This window comes from Coccinella septempunctata, chromosome 1 (assembly GCF_907165205.1).
Source record: "Coccinella septempunctata chromosome 1, icCocSept1.1, whole genome shotgun sequence".
Classification (NCBI taxonomy): Eukaryota; Metazoa; Arthropoda; class Insecta; order Coleoptera; family Coccinellidae; genus Coccinella; species Coccinella septempunctata.
This window is the reverse complement of record NC_058189.1, coordinates 19,132,857-19,148,772: the sequence shown is the minus strand read 5'-3', so window position 1 is coordinate 19,148,772 and position 15,916 is coordinate 19,132,857. Positions and strand designations below refer to the sequence as shown.

Sequence of the window (15,916 nt, the reverse complement as noted above, 5' to 3'; positions counted from 1 at the left end):
GAAAAAATACAGATCATCGTGAATAAAAACGAAAAACGACAACACACACAGAAAAAAACACAAATCAACATGAATATAATAAAACAGACAATTGCAGAGTCACGATACGCACTGAGACACACTTACCAAAGTCAAATTATGCTTTCAAAAAATAGATGGTACATCTTTTAGCCCTGAAGAAGCGACAATATATGTTGCGAAACGTTGGAATTAGCTAAGATTTGCTGATTTTTTTCATCTTCCTAATTCCCATAAACGTACACTTACATGAGGTTGAGAGGAAGTGAGCTTTTAAGTTTTAAACAATTAATGTTGATGTTCACTCACCTCATTTTCGATAGATATCACAGAACACAAATGATAGATATACAGAAGATTTCTTGATAATTTTTCACAAGACACACACTATTCAACGATAGGGTTCAAAATGAAACTCATATTTTATCGAATTCTCCTTTTATTTAAATACACCCCTCTTTTTTCATCATCATTACCTGAAATTTTGAGGGGGTAAGGAGTACAACTGTCTAATTCCTGGTTTATAGGTGTAGGTATAATTTCCAAGAATTCAATTATATTGAACAACGGAAATTTTTATTGCTTTATACATGGCTCAAATAAGGCCGGCGAAACACAATTTTAGAAGAATGTTAGCATAAAATAGGCCTTTCATAACGACAGAGTTGATGACATGTATTTTACCTGAATATTTCCGAACTACTCTGAACCAGACTATTCTGGGTTATTTCTGTTGTATTTTCTTGAGAAATTCATATTATTCGAAGGAAAGAAACAAATTGTAAAAGACGAGAGTCTTCTTAAAGTACTTCTGTGAATAAATGGCAGAAACTTTGAGACTCGCTTCCTCGATGAAAATAACTAATGGTACATCATATAATATTTTTTCGAAATCGCCAGCCTTCCAAAACACTATTAGAAAGTGATGACGATTTAACTCTGTACATAATGTGAAGCACTATGTAGTTGTTTTTCGCATATTTTTTGAACCCCTCATCTCCATTAACGATATTCTTATTCACGACGTGATTTTTCGTAAGGAAGATATTTCAAAAATTCTCTTTCTCATAATTCTTAATTTTTTTAATTCTGAAGAAAATTTTTTCAGGAAAATTTCGATACATATTATCATTGAGAATACTTAAAGATATTATTTCGTTTAAAAAAGCAGGAGTTGCCAGGGACGTTATTCTTGTAACAGAATATTTGGAATGGTGATAAGGGCCTTCTCGACAATAGAAGCAATAAACTTTCAACTTTTATGTTTTATGACACTTTATGGCCCCCCCTGTTCAAGACGGTCCGGTAACGATCGAGCAGATTGGAATATCTTGATTTTGCCTTATTTGTTTGTTCTTGTTAGAGGTGAAGAATAATTCTGTTTTAATTGCTTGATGTCTTATATGAAGTGATTCAATATTAAAGGTTATATGATTGTTTTTTAATCCGTTGGAATTTACGATTGTTCTCATTCTCTTCGGAGAAACTTTGAACACAAAAATTCTATATAGAAAGACAGCTTTAGTTTAGTATATGTACTTCTGAACATTGAGTGTATTAATCGAATACTCAAAGCTTCGAATGAAATTATCTTATGATCCTGAAATAGATATCAATTGAAATTTCTGATCAACACTCTGAAAAAAGTATAATTGTGATTTCGAAATAAAGAGTAGAATTTTTGTCACGAAAATAACCTTAATTTGCTTCAGAGTAAGATTTTTTGTCTTGAATTAATTGTACAAAACACAGTGTTGAACATATACGGGGTGTTGAACAATTTGATAGGTCCAGAACTTTTAGGGGTATATTTCCTGAATAATTTTAGTTAAAAATTTTCATATAAAAATAGGCACGCAAAAGCTTAGTTGCGGACGATTTCCAAATTTTGAGAGGGTATCAAAAAACCTTGAATTTCTCTTCAATTGTTTTTCAGTTATACGATTTCCAGTCAAAATTCTCCTTATTCGAAAATAGGTCATAATTGCTCATAACTGAATTATAGATTCATATCAAATCTGCAAACTCTATTCGAAAAACGTTTTACAAAAACTGGCTGGCTGACTGATTTTTCCTATAAATATGTCAATATCATCACATGTGTCACTCAAAATGACTTAAACACAGAGTTGCCAAACTGGAATATAGTATGACTGGTGGCGCCACGAAACACTTTGATAAGGTCAATATTATAGTATTTATGAGATACATATCCGGACACTTACAACACGCCTCCTTAAATCTATAATATTGATCCTTTACATGAAATTTTAAAACACATTTCAAGAAAATTGAACCAATCCTAACTCCACTCTGTTTTTTAAAAACTTATTCTTATTTTTGGGTTCATATGAATAGGGAGTGGTGAAATGGATAATCCAAATACCTGATAATAGTTTTACTTATGCTCATTCTTATCTAAACTTTTATTCAACATGTCTGCTAAATTAAATTTAGACTTCATCTTTACAATATCAATCACACCCTTCTTGCATAAACTAATTATGCGCATTCGTATTAACGACCACTGTCAATTTTTCGCCGAATTTTTTACTACTGGATTTGCATTCTAGAGTAATAATATATAAAATGATTTCTATGATAGGTATCGATAGAAAATTTTTGCAATCAGGAATTCACATTCAATTCAAAATGTGGTCGACGGAAAAATCTTGTAATCAACTCGATCATTAATTGAGCGATGAATAATCTCGAACATTAAAATTAAAATATCTCAATCATTAATCGCTTTCATTAATAGCCTAGTTGATTAAATAACTGATTCACACGAAATGCCTCACTAAAAATAATCCTTGCCTGACACCAAACATATCAATCGCAAACTTACCGAAAAATCCTGGAACTCCTCAGTGTATAGCGACAGCTGTCTTCACCAATCTTTGACGGAGATGGTTAGTGAAGGCATTCTGTTCGAAATGCCCTTCGCAAATTTTTCTGTATATCAATTGTTTTTCATCCATATCTGAAAATATGATGAATATTAGTTTTTGATTCGATATGACAGCAGTAAATTAATCAAAAAGTTTATCACGTCAGTAATTACCCGGAGTGAAAACAATGTTTATGAATAAAACGATTACCTACCTAAAAGCTCGGTATTTCCAGAATGCTGAATCCACTTTCGACAACGTTCTTCATCTTTCACTGGAAATCTGAAATATGTGATGGATTTCTCGGTGGATATTTTCTTAGAACATCCAACATATGTGCACATTACTGTAGACATTTTCCCTAAAAAAACAATTAAATTCGCAGAATCCAATTTCTAAATCCAGGATAAACACGCAAGCTAGTCATATTTCCACATTCGTTTTTTGAAATGAGAAAAATTATACTAATTGTACGGAACTAGTGAAAAAGTTTGTAGGCAACTCTTCCGGATGTCCGGACCAATTTAAACAATTAAGTGTAGCATGTTAAACAATTAATCTAAGTGTACGTTAATGGGAATTAGGAAGGTGAAAAAAATACAGATCATCGTGAATAGAAACGAAAAACGACAACACACACAGAAAAAAAAACAAATCAACATGAATATAATAAAACAGACAATTGCAGAGTCACGATACGCACTGAGACACACTTACCAAAGTCAAATTATGCTTTCAAAAAATAGATGGTACATATTTTAGCCCTGAAGAAGCGACAATATATGTTGCGAAACGTTGGAATTAGCTAAGATTTGCTGATTTTTTTCACCGTCCTGATTCCCATAAACGTACACTTACATGAGGTTGAGAGGAAGTGAGCTTTTAAGTTTTAAACAATTAATGTTGATGTTCACTCACCTTATTATCGATAGATATCACAGAACACAAATAAATAGATATACTGAAGATTTCTTGATAATTTTTCACAAGACACACAATACTCAACGGTAGGGTTCAAAATGAAACTCGTATTTATCGAATCCTCCTTTTATTTAAATACACCCCCCTTTTTTCATCATCATTACCTGAAATTTTGAGAGGGTAAGGAGTACAACTGTGTAATTCCTGGTTTATAGGTGTAGGTATAATTTCCAAGAATTCAATTATATTGAACAACGGAAATTTTTATTGCTTTATATATGGCTCAAATAAGGCCGGCGAAGCACAATTTTAGAAGAATATTTGCATAAAATAGGCCTTTCATAACAACAGAGTTGATGACATGTATTTTACGTGAATATTTCCGAACTACTCTGAATCAGACTATTCTGGTTTATTTCTGTTGTATTTTCTTGAGAAATTCATATTATTCCAAGGAAAGAAGACAAATTGTAGAAAACGAGAGTCTTCTTAAGTACGTCTGGGAATAAATGGCAGACTCGCTTTTTCGATGAAAATACATAACTAAGGGTACATCATATAATATTTTTTCGAAATTGCCACCCTTCCAAAACACTATTAGAAAGTGTTGACGATTTAACTCTGTACATAATGTGAAGCACTATGTAGTTGTTTTTCGCATATTTTTTTCAACCCCTCATCTCCATTAACGATATTCTTATTCACCACGTGATTTTTCTGCAATAAGTATTTTGTAAGGAAGATCATTCAAAAATTCTCTTTCTCATAATTCTTCATTTTTTGTATTCCGAAGAAAAATTTTTCTGGAGAATTTCGATACATATTATCATTGAGAATACTCAAAGATATTGTTTCGTTCAAAAAAGCAAGACTTGCCAGGCACGTTATTCTTGTAACAGAATATTTGGAATGGTGATTACGGCCTTCTCGACAATAGAAGCAATAAACTTTCAACTTTTATGTTTTATGACACTTTATGGCCCCCCCTGTTCAAAACGGTCCGGTAACGATCGATCTGATGATATCTTGATGTTGCCTTATTTGATTGTTCTTGTTAGAGGTGAAGAATAATTCTGTTTTAATTGCTTGATGTCTTATATGAAGTGATTCAATATTCAAGGTTATATGATTGTTTTTTAATCCGTTGGAATATACGATAGTTCTCATTCTCTTCGGAGAAACTTTGAACACAAAAATTCTATATAGAAAGACAGCTTTAGTTTAGTATATGTACTTCTGAACATTGAGTGTATTAATCGAATACTCAAAGCTTCGAATGAAATTATCTTATGATCCTGAAATAGATATCAATTGAAATTTCTGATGAACACTCTGAAAAAAGTATAATTGTGATTTCGAATATTGTTAGTAAATAAAGCGTAGAATTTTTGTCACGAAAATAACCTTAATTTGCTTCGGAGTAAGATTTTTTGTCTTGAATTAATTGTACAAAACACAGTGTTGACCATATACGGGGTGTTGAACAATTTGATAGGTCCAAAACTTTAAGTATGTTTCCTGAATAATTTTATTTAAAAAATTTCATATAAAAATAGGCACGCAAAAGCTTAGTTGCGGACGATTTCCAAATTTTGAGAGGGTATCAAAAAACCTTGAATTTCTCTTCAATTTTTTTTCAGTTATGCGATTTCCAGTCAACAATTTCCTTATTCGAAAATAGGTCATAATTGCTCATAACTGAATTATAGATTCATATCAAATCTGCAATCTCTATTCGAAGAACGTTTTACAAAAACTGGCTGGCTGACTGATTTTTCCTATAAATATGTCAATATCATCACATGTGTCACTCAAAATGACTTAAACACAGAGTTGCCAAACTGGAATATAGTATGACTGGTGGCGCCACGAAACACTTTGATAAGGTCAATATTATAGTATTTATGAGATACATATCCGGACACTTACAACACGCCTCCTTAAATCTATAATATAGATCCTTTACATGAAATTTTAAAACACATTTCAAGAAAATTAAACCAATCCTAACTCCACTCTGTTTTTTAAAAACTTATTCTTATTTTTGGGTTCATACTAATTGGGAATTCTTATATAAACTTTCATTCAACATGTCTGCTAAATTAAATTTAGACTTCATCTTTACAATATCAATCACACCCTTCTCATAATTCTCATTAATTAAATGATACTACACTTCAGTATGTTTAGAGTTTTTTGTGGAGTTGCCGTATTTAGCAATGGCAACTGCACCAGAATTATCTTCATACAATGGTATTACCATTACCAATTTATTCATCAATAGAATAGCTGTATTCGGGTTCGAATTTCGGACAGTCCGAGAATGGTTCTAGAACTGCGCAGAGTATTCGATACTAGGGCGCAACAGTTTTGCGCAGTTCTAGAACAATTCTCGGGACGTCCGAAATGTGTCGCAGGAACACATTATTTTTTTAACGTCTACGATTGAAAAATAAAGCCATATCATCGGGCTTCTCTTATTCAAAAAAGCAAAAATGAAACTTTTTGCTTTTATGAGATTTCAAGAGACCATGGTACTCATAAACCAACAAAATTTGAATGTCTGAAATATTTGATCAGAGAGAAAAACGCTGCTGCATTAACCATTTTTTTTACGTTTGTAACTTGAAACATAGCTTACAATATCCCTTCTATCTCCAAATGCAGTGCTTAATTGACCCAAACACTTCTTACATTGGACTTCAGAATCAAGTTTTGTTTTATAAGGAATGGAAATTCTTTTGGAAGATCTTTCGTAAATTTGCACTTTCTTTTTTCATTATCCATCTCGAATAGTCGAATATTCTTGAGAAATATACTGAATTGATTTTGACCAGAGACAAACGAGATGGTCAACTACCTGCTAAAATGAAGTCAGATCCTAGTTCTCCATCTCCCTAATTTTTTCGGAAAGCATTTGTAGAGGCGCTGCATGCAGTTTCTCGCAAAAGCGCGGGAAATTTGAACTGCGCATTGCCGATTTTATTCAGTTCGAAGAGCCAACATTGTTTTATGAGAAATTTTGCATTTTTGACGAACGGAAAATGTCCTATCTGATAAATATTGCCTTTATTGACAAATTTTCATCAAGGAATATTTTCAGATTTCAAAAATGCAAAGTTTCTCATTTATTCACTGAGGAAATAGGAAATGTAAAACTACATCAGTAAGATTCATAGCTATATTTCAACTCCAAAAAAGTCCCAGCACAATTTAAGTAAGAAACAATTCAATAATTAACAAATATAGGTATAGGTATGTATGTATATGTATGTATAGTATAGGTTTATGTATATACAATAGCTAAATTTTATTTTACAAATGAAATACAAAATAAATGGAACTTGGAGAAAAAAAAAATTGAAATTAATGAATTTGAAATTTTTCAATGTTGAATTATATTTATTTTTCTTTTCACTGTCTTTTCCCTTTTCTAATTTCATTAATTTCATAATTTTACATACCACACTAGTTTCACATACATTTGTGAGAGCTTTTAAATCTTGGGATTTTCCCTACATAAGGTTTTAATCTTCCTCATATTATTCTCCCTTCTATGAATGATTTTCATCAATTGCTTTTTTCTTGGTGTACCTACTGTCCATTATTGAAAGTTCATCAAAATTTCTGAATATTTTCGTCCTTGATATTCGGTGTGGCCAAATGTGGGATTTTTGAGCTAGGGCTTGGATCATCCAAAGCTGCCTTAGTCACTTTAGTCATAATTTCTGAAACAATTTATAACTATTTTTCAACAACTACAAAAAACAAAACTTTTGCAAAATGAGTTGAGATGTTATGTGTTATCATATGAAGGGTTTCGTGCCAGAAGGGCGTATGCACAAAATCGCAATTTTCAAATACCTTTTTCAGATTCTACAGATGAAATTCCATATTTACTTCATGTGTCTTAATAGTTCTTGCAGAGGTTTGCCGAGGAATAGGAACTGCGGATCTGTGAAGCTTAAATCTGTTTAGATCCATATATGAATCTGGTGAAAAATGCTTATTGCAGATCTTGAATGAATATAGAGATTCACCCGTGAATTCCATTCCTAGTATTTCTTGCCATTCCTTAGATCTGAAAGTTTAACAATATTAGCACATTGCTAATTCCATTCATAGATCGACTGTGCTTATGACTATTTTACATATCATTCTATAACATTCACGGAAGACATTATTAGTTCTTCTTCTTCTTCTTCTTCCTTGTTTCCCAAGCTGTCACGTTGGGAAACCTTGGGCTCGTCCATTGGACATGCACCCAGTATCATGTGTCAAAACGTTCGGTCTCGGGTTCGGTGTTTACACAGGAACAGGTTGACATCACTGACATAGGAAAACAACAACTTGTTACTGTCAAACAAACATGATATGTTATTAGGTCTTTTAACAGGAGTCAAATCGAAATTACAGCTTGATGTTTGAGGCCCTGAGGAACTCAGATATGAGTTTTGCAAAATCAGGAGAGGAGCTGAAAATGACCTCATTCAGATTAATTGGGTGTTGAAAGGAGAATGCTTCTAATCTTGTATAAAATAGTGAACAATTTTCCTGATTCAATGAGCATTCGAAAAATATGTGTCAATATCACCGCGTTCGCCACAATGGCATTTTTCCTCATCTTTGATTTTTATTTTGTATAGGTGTTGGGGTGATAGCACATGTCCAGATCTCAATCTAATCATTGTTGTTAATGTTTTTCTTGAAATATTTGTTCCTATTAACTTGTTTCCCGTAATGTTATCCTTAACTCCCACCATATTGACGTAGGTTTTGGTTTTTCCCTTACTTCTGCCCATTTCCTTCCATTCTTGACTTCTTGTCTAATCATGTTGTAAACATCCTGGTAGCTACCCTCGTATTTTGTTACCTCTTTTTCTCTCCCTCTGTTAGCCAGCCTATCTACCTCCTCGTTCCCAGCTATGCCAGAATGGCTGGGGATCCACACACACTTAACATTAATTCCCATCTCCTCTGCTCTTATTAGCAGTGTTTTAACCCTAATTTCTATAGCATGTATGTCAGTTTTTATTTTCCAGTTTTCAAGTTTCATAATTGCGCTTCGTGAATCCGTGAAAATGATGATATTTGTTCTAGGGTTGTTCTTCAGGGACCACTCTAAGGCATATCCAATTGCGAACATTTCTGCTGTGTATATAGCCCAATGATCTGGTAATCTGAAAGATGCCGATATATTTTCAGAGTATATTCCAGCTCCAACGGTCCGAGGATTGTCCTGTTTTGATGCATCGGTATAAATAGCCTGATATGGGGATTTAATATGCCTCTCGCAAAAGGATTGGAACTTCAAAGGTGCGTCGATGCTATTTTTTTCTATTGGAGCTACCACTATATCATGGTCCCTGATGTGCATATCAATATTTAAGTTGTAGACTGGAAGTTTTTGTGATCTCTCCATGAGTTTAATTCTGGGCTTTACTCTTTCATACGCTTCTACAAAGGGTGGTTTTCTATTATTGTTCCAAAAACCTTTGAAAAGTGTTAATTCTTCAATGTTTTGCAGTATTGGGTCATTTCTGCATCTCATTCTTTTTAGTATATATTTTGACGATAGTAATATTCTTCTTTTTTCCAGTTTCATTTCTCCACTTTCTGAAAGGATAATGTTTATTGGCGTAGATCGCATAAGTCCCAAGCTTATTCTTAGTGCATGATATTGTACCCTGTCTAACTTCCTCAGAGAGGTCACAGAGCATGTTCCATACAATAGAGCCCCAAAATCCAACTGTGGTCGGATCAGCGATTTATATATCCCCAACAGTACTCCAGGTTGGGCACCCCACCAGGTTCCACATAATGTTCTCAGTATGTTACAGTTCTTCATTGCTTTACCGCAGACCTCATCTATTTGTTTTGTCCAATTGAGTTTTTGATCTAATGTTACTCCTAGATATTTTATCTCTTGTTTCCAGGGGATTTCTGTTTCTTCGATGGAGAACTTTGGTATTTGTTCAGGTATGGGTCTACGTGCAAATAACATTGCAGCACATTTTTCTGCACACATTTTGAGGTTTCTCTTTCCCAGCCATTCTCCTAGATTTTTTAAGGTTTTATCTAGATTTTCCCATATCTCTCCTATGTCCCATCCTGTACATTCTAAAAACAGATCATCAGCATACTGAAAAATCTTAACATTTCCCGCTGCGCACACCCCAACTTTCAAGAGATATACATTAAATAATGTAGGGCTAAGTAATGATCCCTGTATTAATCCTTCATGCGCTATCCAGGGTCCCTTTATGCTGTCTGCATCTTTATCATGAAAATGTAATTCCCGATAATTCATTAAAGCTATAATCAGATTTGCGATGTCTACTGGTATGCCGATATCATATAAATCATCCTTAAGAATATGTAGGTTCACATTATCATAAGCTGCTTTTATATCCAGCAAAATAATGATAGTGAATTTTCTCCGTATAAAGGATTCATAGATGCTGGAGCATGCCACCAAGAGATTGTCGTAAATAGATTTTCCTCGTCTAAAACCGAAACTGTAGGGATTATTTTTTTCTATATTTTCCTCTGTTATTTTTTCTATCCTGTGTTTTACTATTGACTCCAATATTTTCACTGAGCAGGGTGCCAACGAGATGGGTCGTAAATTGTCTACATTGTTGACGTCTTTATCTGGTTTGCCGAAAGGGAGTATCAAAAATTTCATTGAGGTATTTATAGTTTGTGGATTTACAAGTAGCTTGTTGAATATTTCCGCTAATTTTTCCCAAGCCATTATAGGTAGATTTCTGTACATTGGATATGTCAGCGAATTCATTCCAGGAGCAGAGTCTTTTTCCGGTATAAGTTTACGAATTTCCAATGGGGTGATCATAGGGGAAAGGTTGTTCTCTAGGTTAAAAGATATCAGGGGTGATTTATTTTCTGTTAGTTTGATCATTAATTTTTCCACGGTTTCAACCTCGGGTTGGTTATTGCAGGTATGTCCGTCTTTACTACCTTTGAATTTTTTTTTATGGTATTCCATGCTTTCTTGCTATTGTTGAAATTTATACTCTCAGTAAATTTTCTGAAACTATTCCTTTTTTCGGTTTTGATCATACGTTTGGTTCTGGCTTTCAATTCCTTTATTCTGATATAATTTTCCAAATTGGGTTCTCTTATATATTCCGCAAAGGCATCTTTTCGCTGGAGTATTGCCTTCGTCAGTTCATCAGTCCACCATATCGCAATCTTATGGTTATTGGTTTTTCTATCCATTTTGATGGGGATGCTTCTTTCCGCACATATCTTAATCATATCATCGAATTCACTTAAGTTGTTTATTTCATTCTCACTCATGAAATTGTTTATATTCGTTTGGAATTTAGGCCAATCAGCTTTGGAAGTTTTAAATTTTCTTGTAGAATAAAATTTTGTCGTTTTTATATTTGGTTCTTCTGAAAAATGTATGTGAATTGGGAAGTGGTCGCTTTGTCCTGTATCATGATTTACCATCCACGAAAACTTGTTGGCGAGATTAGTCGGTACAATAGTCAGGTCTGGTGCACTTTTCTTTTCATTTGGTTTCGTCAGTCTTGTCGCAGATCCATCATTTAGTATAATTATATCCCGATCTTCAGTTAGCTCTTGAATAATCCTACCATTGGGGTTTATGGACTCAGACCCCCACATGAAGTTTTGCGCATTCAGGTCTCCCATGATCACAAAAGGACCTGGGCTTGAATCTATTATTTTAATCAATATTTTCTTGTCTAATTTGGTATCTGGTGGGTTATATATGTTAATAAACCAGACCTTGTTTACTTCTACTATCTGAAATTGGAATTTTTTTGGCATATTTTGGACATTTATGTTTATAATTTTGAACTTTATATTTTCCTTGATCAAGAGGGCTATTCCTCCCCAACGGTCATATCTGTCATTTCTGATGATTTTATAATTTTTTATTTTAATTATTTTATCTTTATCAAGAAGGGTTTCAGTCAAGGCTATCATATCCGGCATAGACATTGTCAGCTTGCCCATAAGTTCGTTATAATTAGCTATTATTGATCTTATATTCCATTGTATAATAAACATATTGAATATATTTGAGACTAGTTAGGTAAATAAAATAATAAAGCGGTTTACATATACACATATATTTGTCGGTGGGCATGATATAATGAAGGGTTAATATTCTCCAATTTCATCCATAGATGTATCATCTATTTCTATTTTATACTCTGGAGGTTTATGTATTTGTACATCGTGAATAATTATTTTTCTCTCATTATTTATAATATTCTCTTCGAAATTTGAATAGTTCGATTGAGTTTCTATTTCATTTGTTGGATTAATATCATCTGAGTTTATAGATATATCCATTTCTGAGTTTTGGGTATTATAAATTTTTTCTCTATTATTCATGTTGTAATTTGGTTCATATTCGATCAGGCATTTTTTAATTTCATCTCTGTCATATGCTGGTTTTTGAGGAGCTATTCTTTTCCTAGGAGAAAAGGTGGTAATTCTGTGGGGTTCATTTGTTTTATTATCTGAATGTTTTTTTGATGCCTTTGTTTCGTCCGCATATGATATTCTGTTAACTGTTACCGGGAGTGTTTTGATGTTATTTTCCTGCATGCACTCGTACCTATATTGAAATTTTTTCGTTTTCGAAGCATGAGGTTCGCTTCATAAAAGGTATATTTATATACTGCCATAGCTTCTTTAATCAATTTTTGATGTTCGTATTCCGGGCAGGTTCGTTCCATCGCCGTATGCCCTTCTCCACAAAATATACATTTTGTTTCATTAGGGCAGTTTACATATTCATGATCCTCACCACAATTTCTGCATCTCCTACTACTTTTACATAAATGTGCCGTATGTCCGAAACGTAGGCAATTAAAGCATTGTATAACAGGATACACGTATTGCGAGACTTCTAAAAAATTATGGTATAATGTTATATATTTAGGTAATGTAGTACTTCTAAACGTAATTACGCAAGATTTAGTCTTTTTGTATTGTACTTCGCCATCGATTATAATTCTTTTCTTTAGTCTTCGAACATTAATTATTTCGTAATCGGATTTTCCAAAATCTATAATTTCTTGTTCATCTATATCTACATCTATTCCCGAAATGATACCCCTGACTGTTAAATATACTGTAGGGATGTATACATTATAAGCTGGAAAAGTATTATTTGATACAAACTTGTTTGCATCTTCGGCCGTGGAAAACTCTATTCCTATTCTATTTCTACCTTTTTTGGATATTTTATTTATTCTTAATTCAAAGTTGTTATTTTCGAAAAAAATTTTTCCTTTAGTCAATGGGTTTAGATTTCCCACGTTACCAATCTTACTTTCTACAAAAACAACATATGGTCCCTTCATTAACTCCGTATTTGAATATGTGTTTATTTTCGTTCGCATCTTTTTTCAATGTTAAAGATTGTGATAATATGTCGACTTGAGTATTCAACTCGCTGTCTTCGTTCAAAATTGCCTGTTTTTTCAGTTCATCTAATTCATTTTTAAGTATTATTAAATCTGCGAAAGAAAATTGCTCACTATTTTCCTGTATATTCTCCAATGTTTTTATCGATTTCGGAGTAATTGCCGTTTTTATCCGGGGATAAATCCCCGGACTATTATTTGCCATTTTTATCCCTTTCTACTGATGTTTTTTCCTTTTTCATCAACTCTCAAAAAGAAGTGTACTTCACGTACAGTTTTAAATAGGTATATAAGAATGAAAAAAATATACAAGAAAAACCCCAAAAACAAATGAAAAATAACTTAAAGTATCCCAATGAAACCTTAAATCAAAAAGTAATAATTCGACACCTGTTTTTGAACTATCTCACCACCTTGCAATAGGGGAAATAACACGCCACCAGGAAGAATCGAAATTGGTTAGGTCCGCACCGATCCGCTCTCCGCACCGAACTCCGACATTATTAGTTCTTTGATTTAAGAAACATAGAAACCTTAGCAATAATTACATATTAACTCACCTTCCTAGATTACGGGGATAATTATGCAATTTTTGAACATTTGTCTCATCACCACCACAAAGTAAACAAAGCAAGCTTGGCATTTTGCTATCATGGAATATTGTCTTCAAATTGTCAAAATAACTCCAGAACTAACTAACAGATAACTAAGTCAACCCCGAAACTTGGAATAAACAGAAAAGAATTGAAAATCATGCAAATTTACACATGTCATGTCAAAATTATCAAATGACGCATGTGACAACTACGAAATGTTTCCTACTGGGGCGAGCTCTACAAATCAAAGATAATACACACCGTTTTCTCTCTCACTATGCTGTATCTTGGTGTGTAATATCTTTGCTACAAATGCTTTCCCATAATTGAACGAAGAGAGACTTATGGAAGATACATAGACATAGAGACATGGACTGAGCAATGCCAGCATGAAATTGGCTATTTATTAGAAAGAGAGAAAAGCTCGTCGGGACATACCTTTCTCTTTTTTGTTCACATAGAGGTGAGTGTAGACCAATCAAAATTCTAGAAAAAGACAACTGCATTCCCGACGTGTTTTTCTCTCTGTCACTTTTTTTGACCGTATTTCATGCATAGATATAAAGGGAAGGCACAGTCCATGTCTCTATGTCTATGGGAAGATAACACAAGAGAGAGAGATGCACGAATTCCTTAAAATGGGACAGATTTCACTGCCAAGTTAACCAGGAGCGACTAGAAACAAAAGATATTACACACCAAGATAGAGCATAGTGAGAGAGGAAACCATAGATTAGAGTTATGTAGATTGGAAACTTCCATACTACGAGACGAAACCTTTTTTTTGCGCCCTCTCTTAAGCTGGGGTGAATTAATGGGTGTTTCTTTCAAAATACAATTAATAGATGACGCTGGAAAAAAGTAGATTTCCTTCAACTTCATTCACAGGACAAGGAGAGATTTGTGTTCTGTCATTTGAAATTTTGAAGATTAATCTTTTTGAATTGAAATGTTTGAAAATACTTTATATATCCTAGTTTAGGCAGCGAGTTATTATTCCTATAATTTTGTGAGGTTTTTTTCATCCCCTTCAGGTAATGCGAAGAACATTTTTAGTTAACTGTTTTATTTTTACCTATTGAATTATGCATTTTCAAATGGACTTGTTGAACATTCGATACATTGAAGTTCAACGAACGATACTACCAATTTTACTCACTTATGAAATGACTCAATTTTAATATTTTTCAACTATTATATAAGGTATCGGAAAGAGTAAATATCAAAAGGGAAAATATCAAACTGCATTTCCGGATATCCGATTAGAAAGAAAAATTCATTCCCGTGCTGGAGAAGGCGTAATTCTACGTGAAAGTTACGATTGTGGCGACTGTGAAATAGCTTATCATGAAAAACTTTCCTATACCTACTAAAATGGTTCAAATTTAAGACTGGACTCCTGGTATAAACGAAAAAATAAACCTTTATAGAGTATATTTTATTACTTGTTGATCCATGCAATTAATAAAATAATACAATAAAGAATGCCATATTATCCTTATTTTTTCCTTTGCATTAATCGGTTTTTTACTTTGAAAATTATGCGAATGAAAGAATACTACTGCGGTGATTTATTCGTATCATAAAAATACTGAACTACTGATATTTCATCTGAACTAAATACCAGTACATTGGTGTTTATATTATTTGATACGAATAAATTGTCAAGTAGTTTTCTTGCGTTCACATGGACAACTCGAATTTCCTGCAATGTATGGAGAATATACTGAAAACACAGAAATTATACTCGTTCTTTTTGTTTGACAACACACAGCTTTTTTTTCGAAACCAGATCTACTCAAGCTTCACCCCAGTCCACCAGAGGTCGCGGTGAACAATGTTTCAAAATATTGTGAGAGTTTCCTATCTACACCACCTTAATCTATGGAGGAAACGTCCTCGAAAAAAGATAGCTTATATTATATTTCATTTATATTTTGATCAAAACCAAAACAATGAACCAAATGCAACGATTGGTTGAAGGAATCGTTTTTTCCGAAGCTATCCGAATGATGCCGAATTGGCAGGGCCGTCGCTAGGGGGTAGGCAGGGTAGG

The 15,916-nt window shown here is 33.3% G+C and overlaps 1 protein-coding gene across 1 annotated transcript; it reads right to left on the bottom strand.

Annotated features, from left to right (window-relative positions):
• Nucleotides 1–2,885: 2,885 nt before the first annotated feature.
• On the bottom strand, nucleotides 2,886–3,265 carry LOC123322893 (THAP domain-containing protein 1-like). Its single transcript, XM_044910970.1, has 2 exons — nucleotides 3,124–3,265; nucleotides 2,886–3,001 (listed from the first exon to the last, which is right to left on the bottom strand). The coding sequence occupies exons 1-2, from the start codon at nucleotides 3,263–3,265 to the stop codon at nucleotides 2,886–2,888; spliced, it is 258 nt and encodes an 85-aa protein (XP_044766905.1).
• Nucleotides 3,266–15,916: the final 12,651 nt, after the last annotated feature.

Coding starts and splice junctions, on each gene's coding strand:
- LOC123322893 (XM_044910970.1), bottom strand. CDS start 3,265: ATGTCTACAGTAATGTGCACATATGTTGGATGTTCTAAGAAAATATCC. Junction 3,002..3,123: donor TGGAAATACCGAGCTTTTAG/GTAGGTAATCGT, acceptor TCATATTTTCAG/ATATGGATGAAAAACAATTG.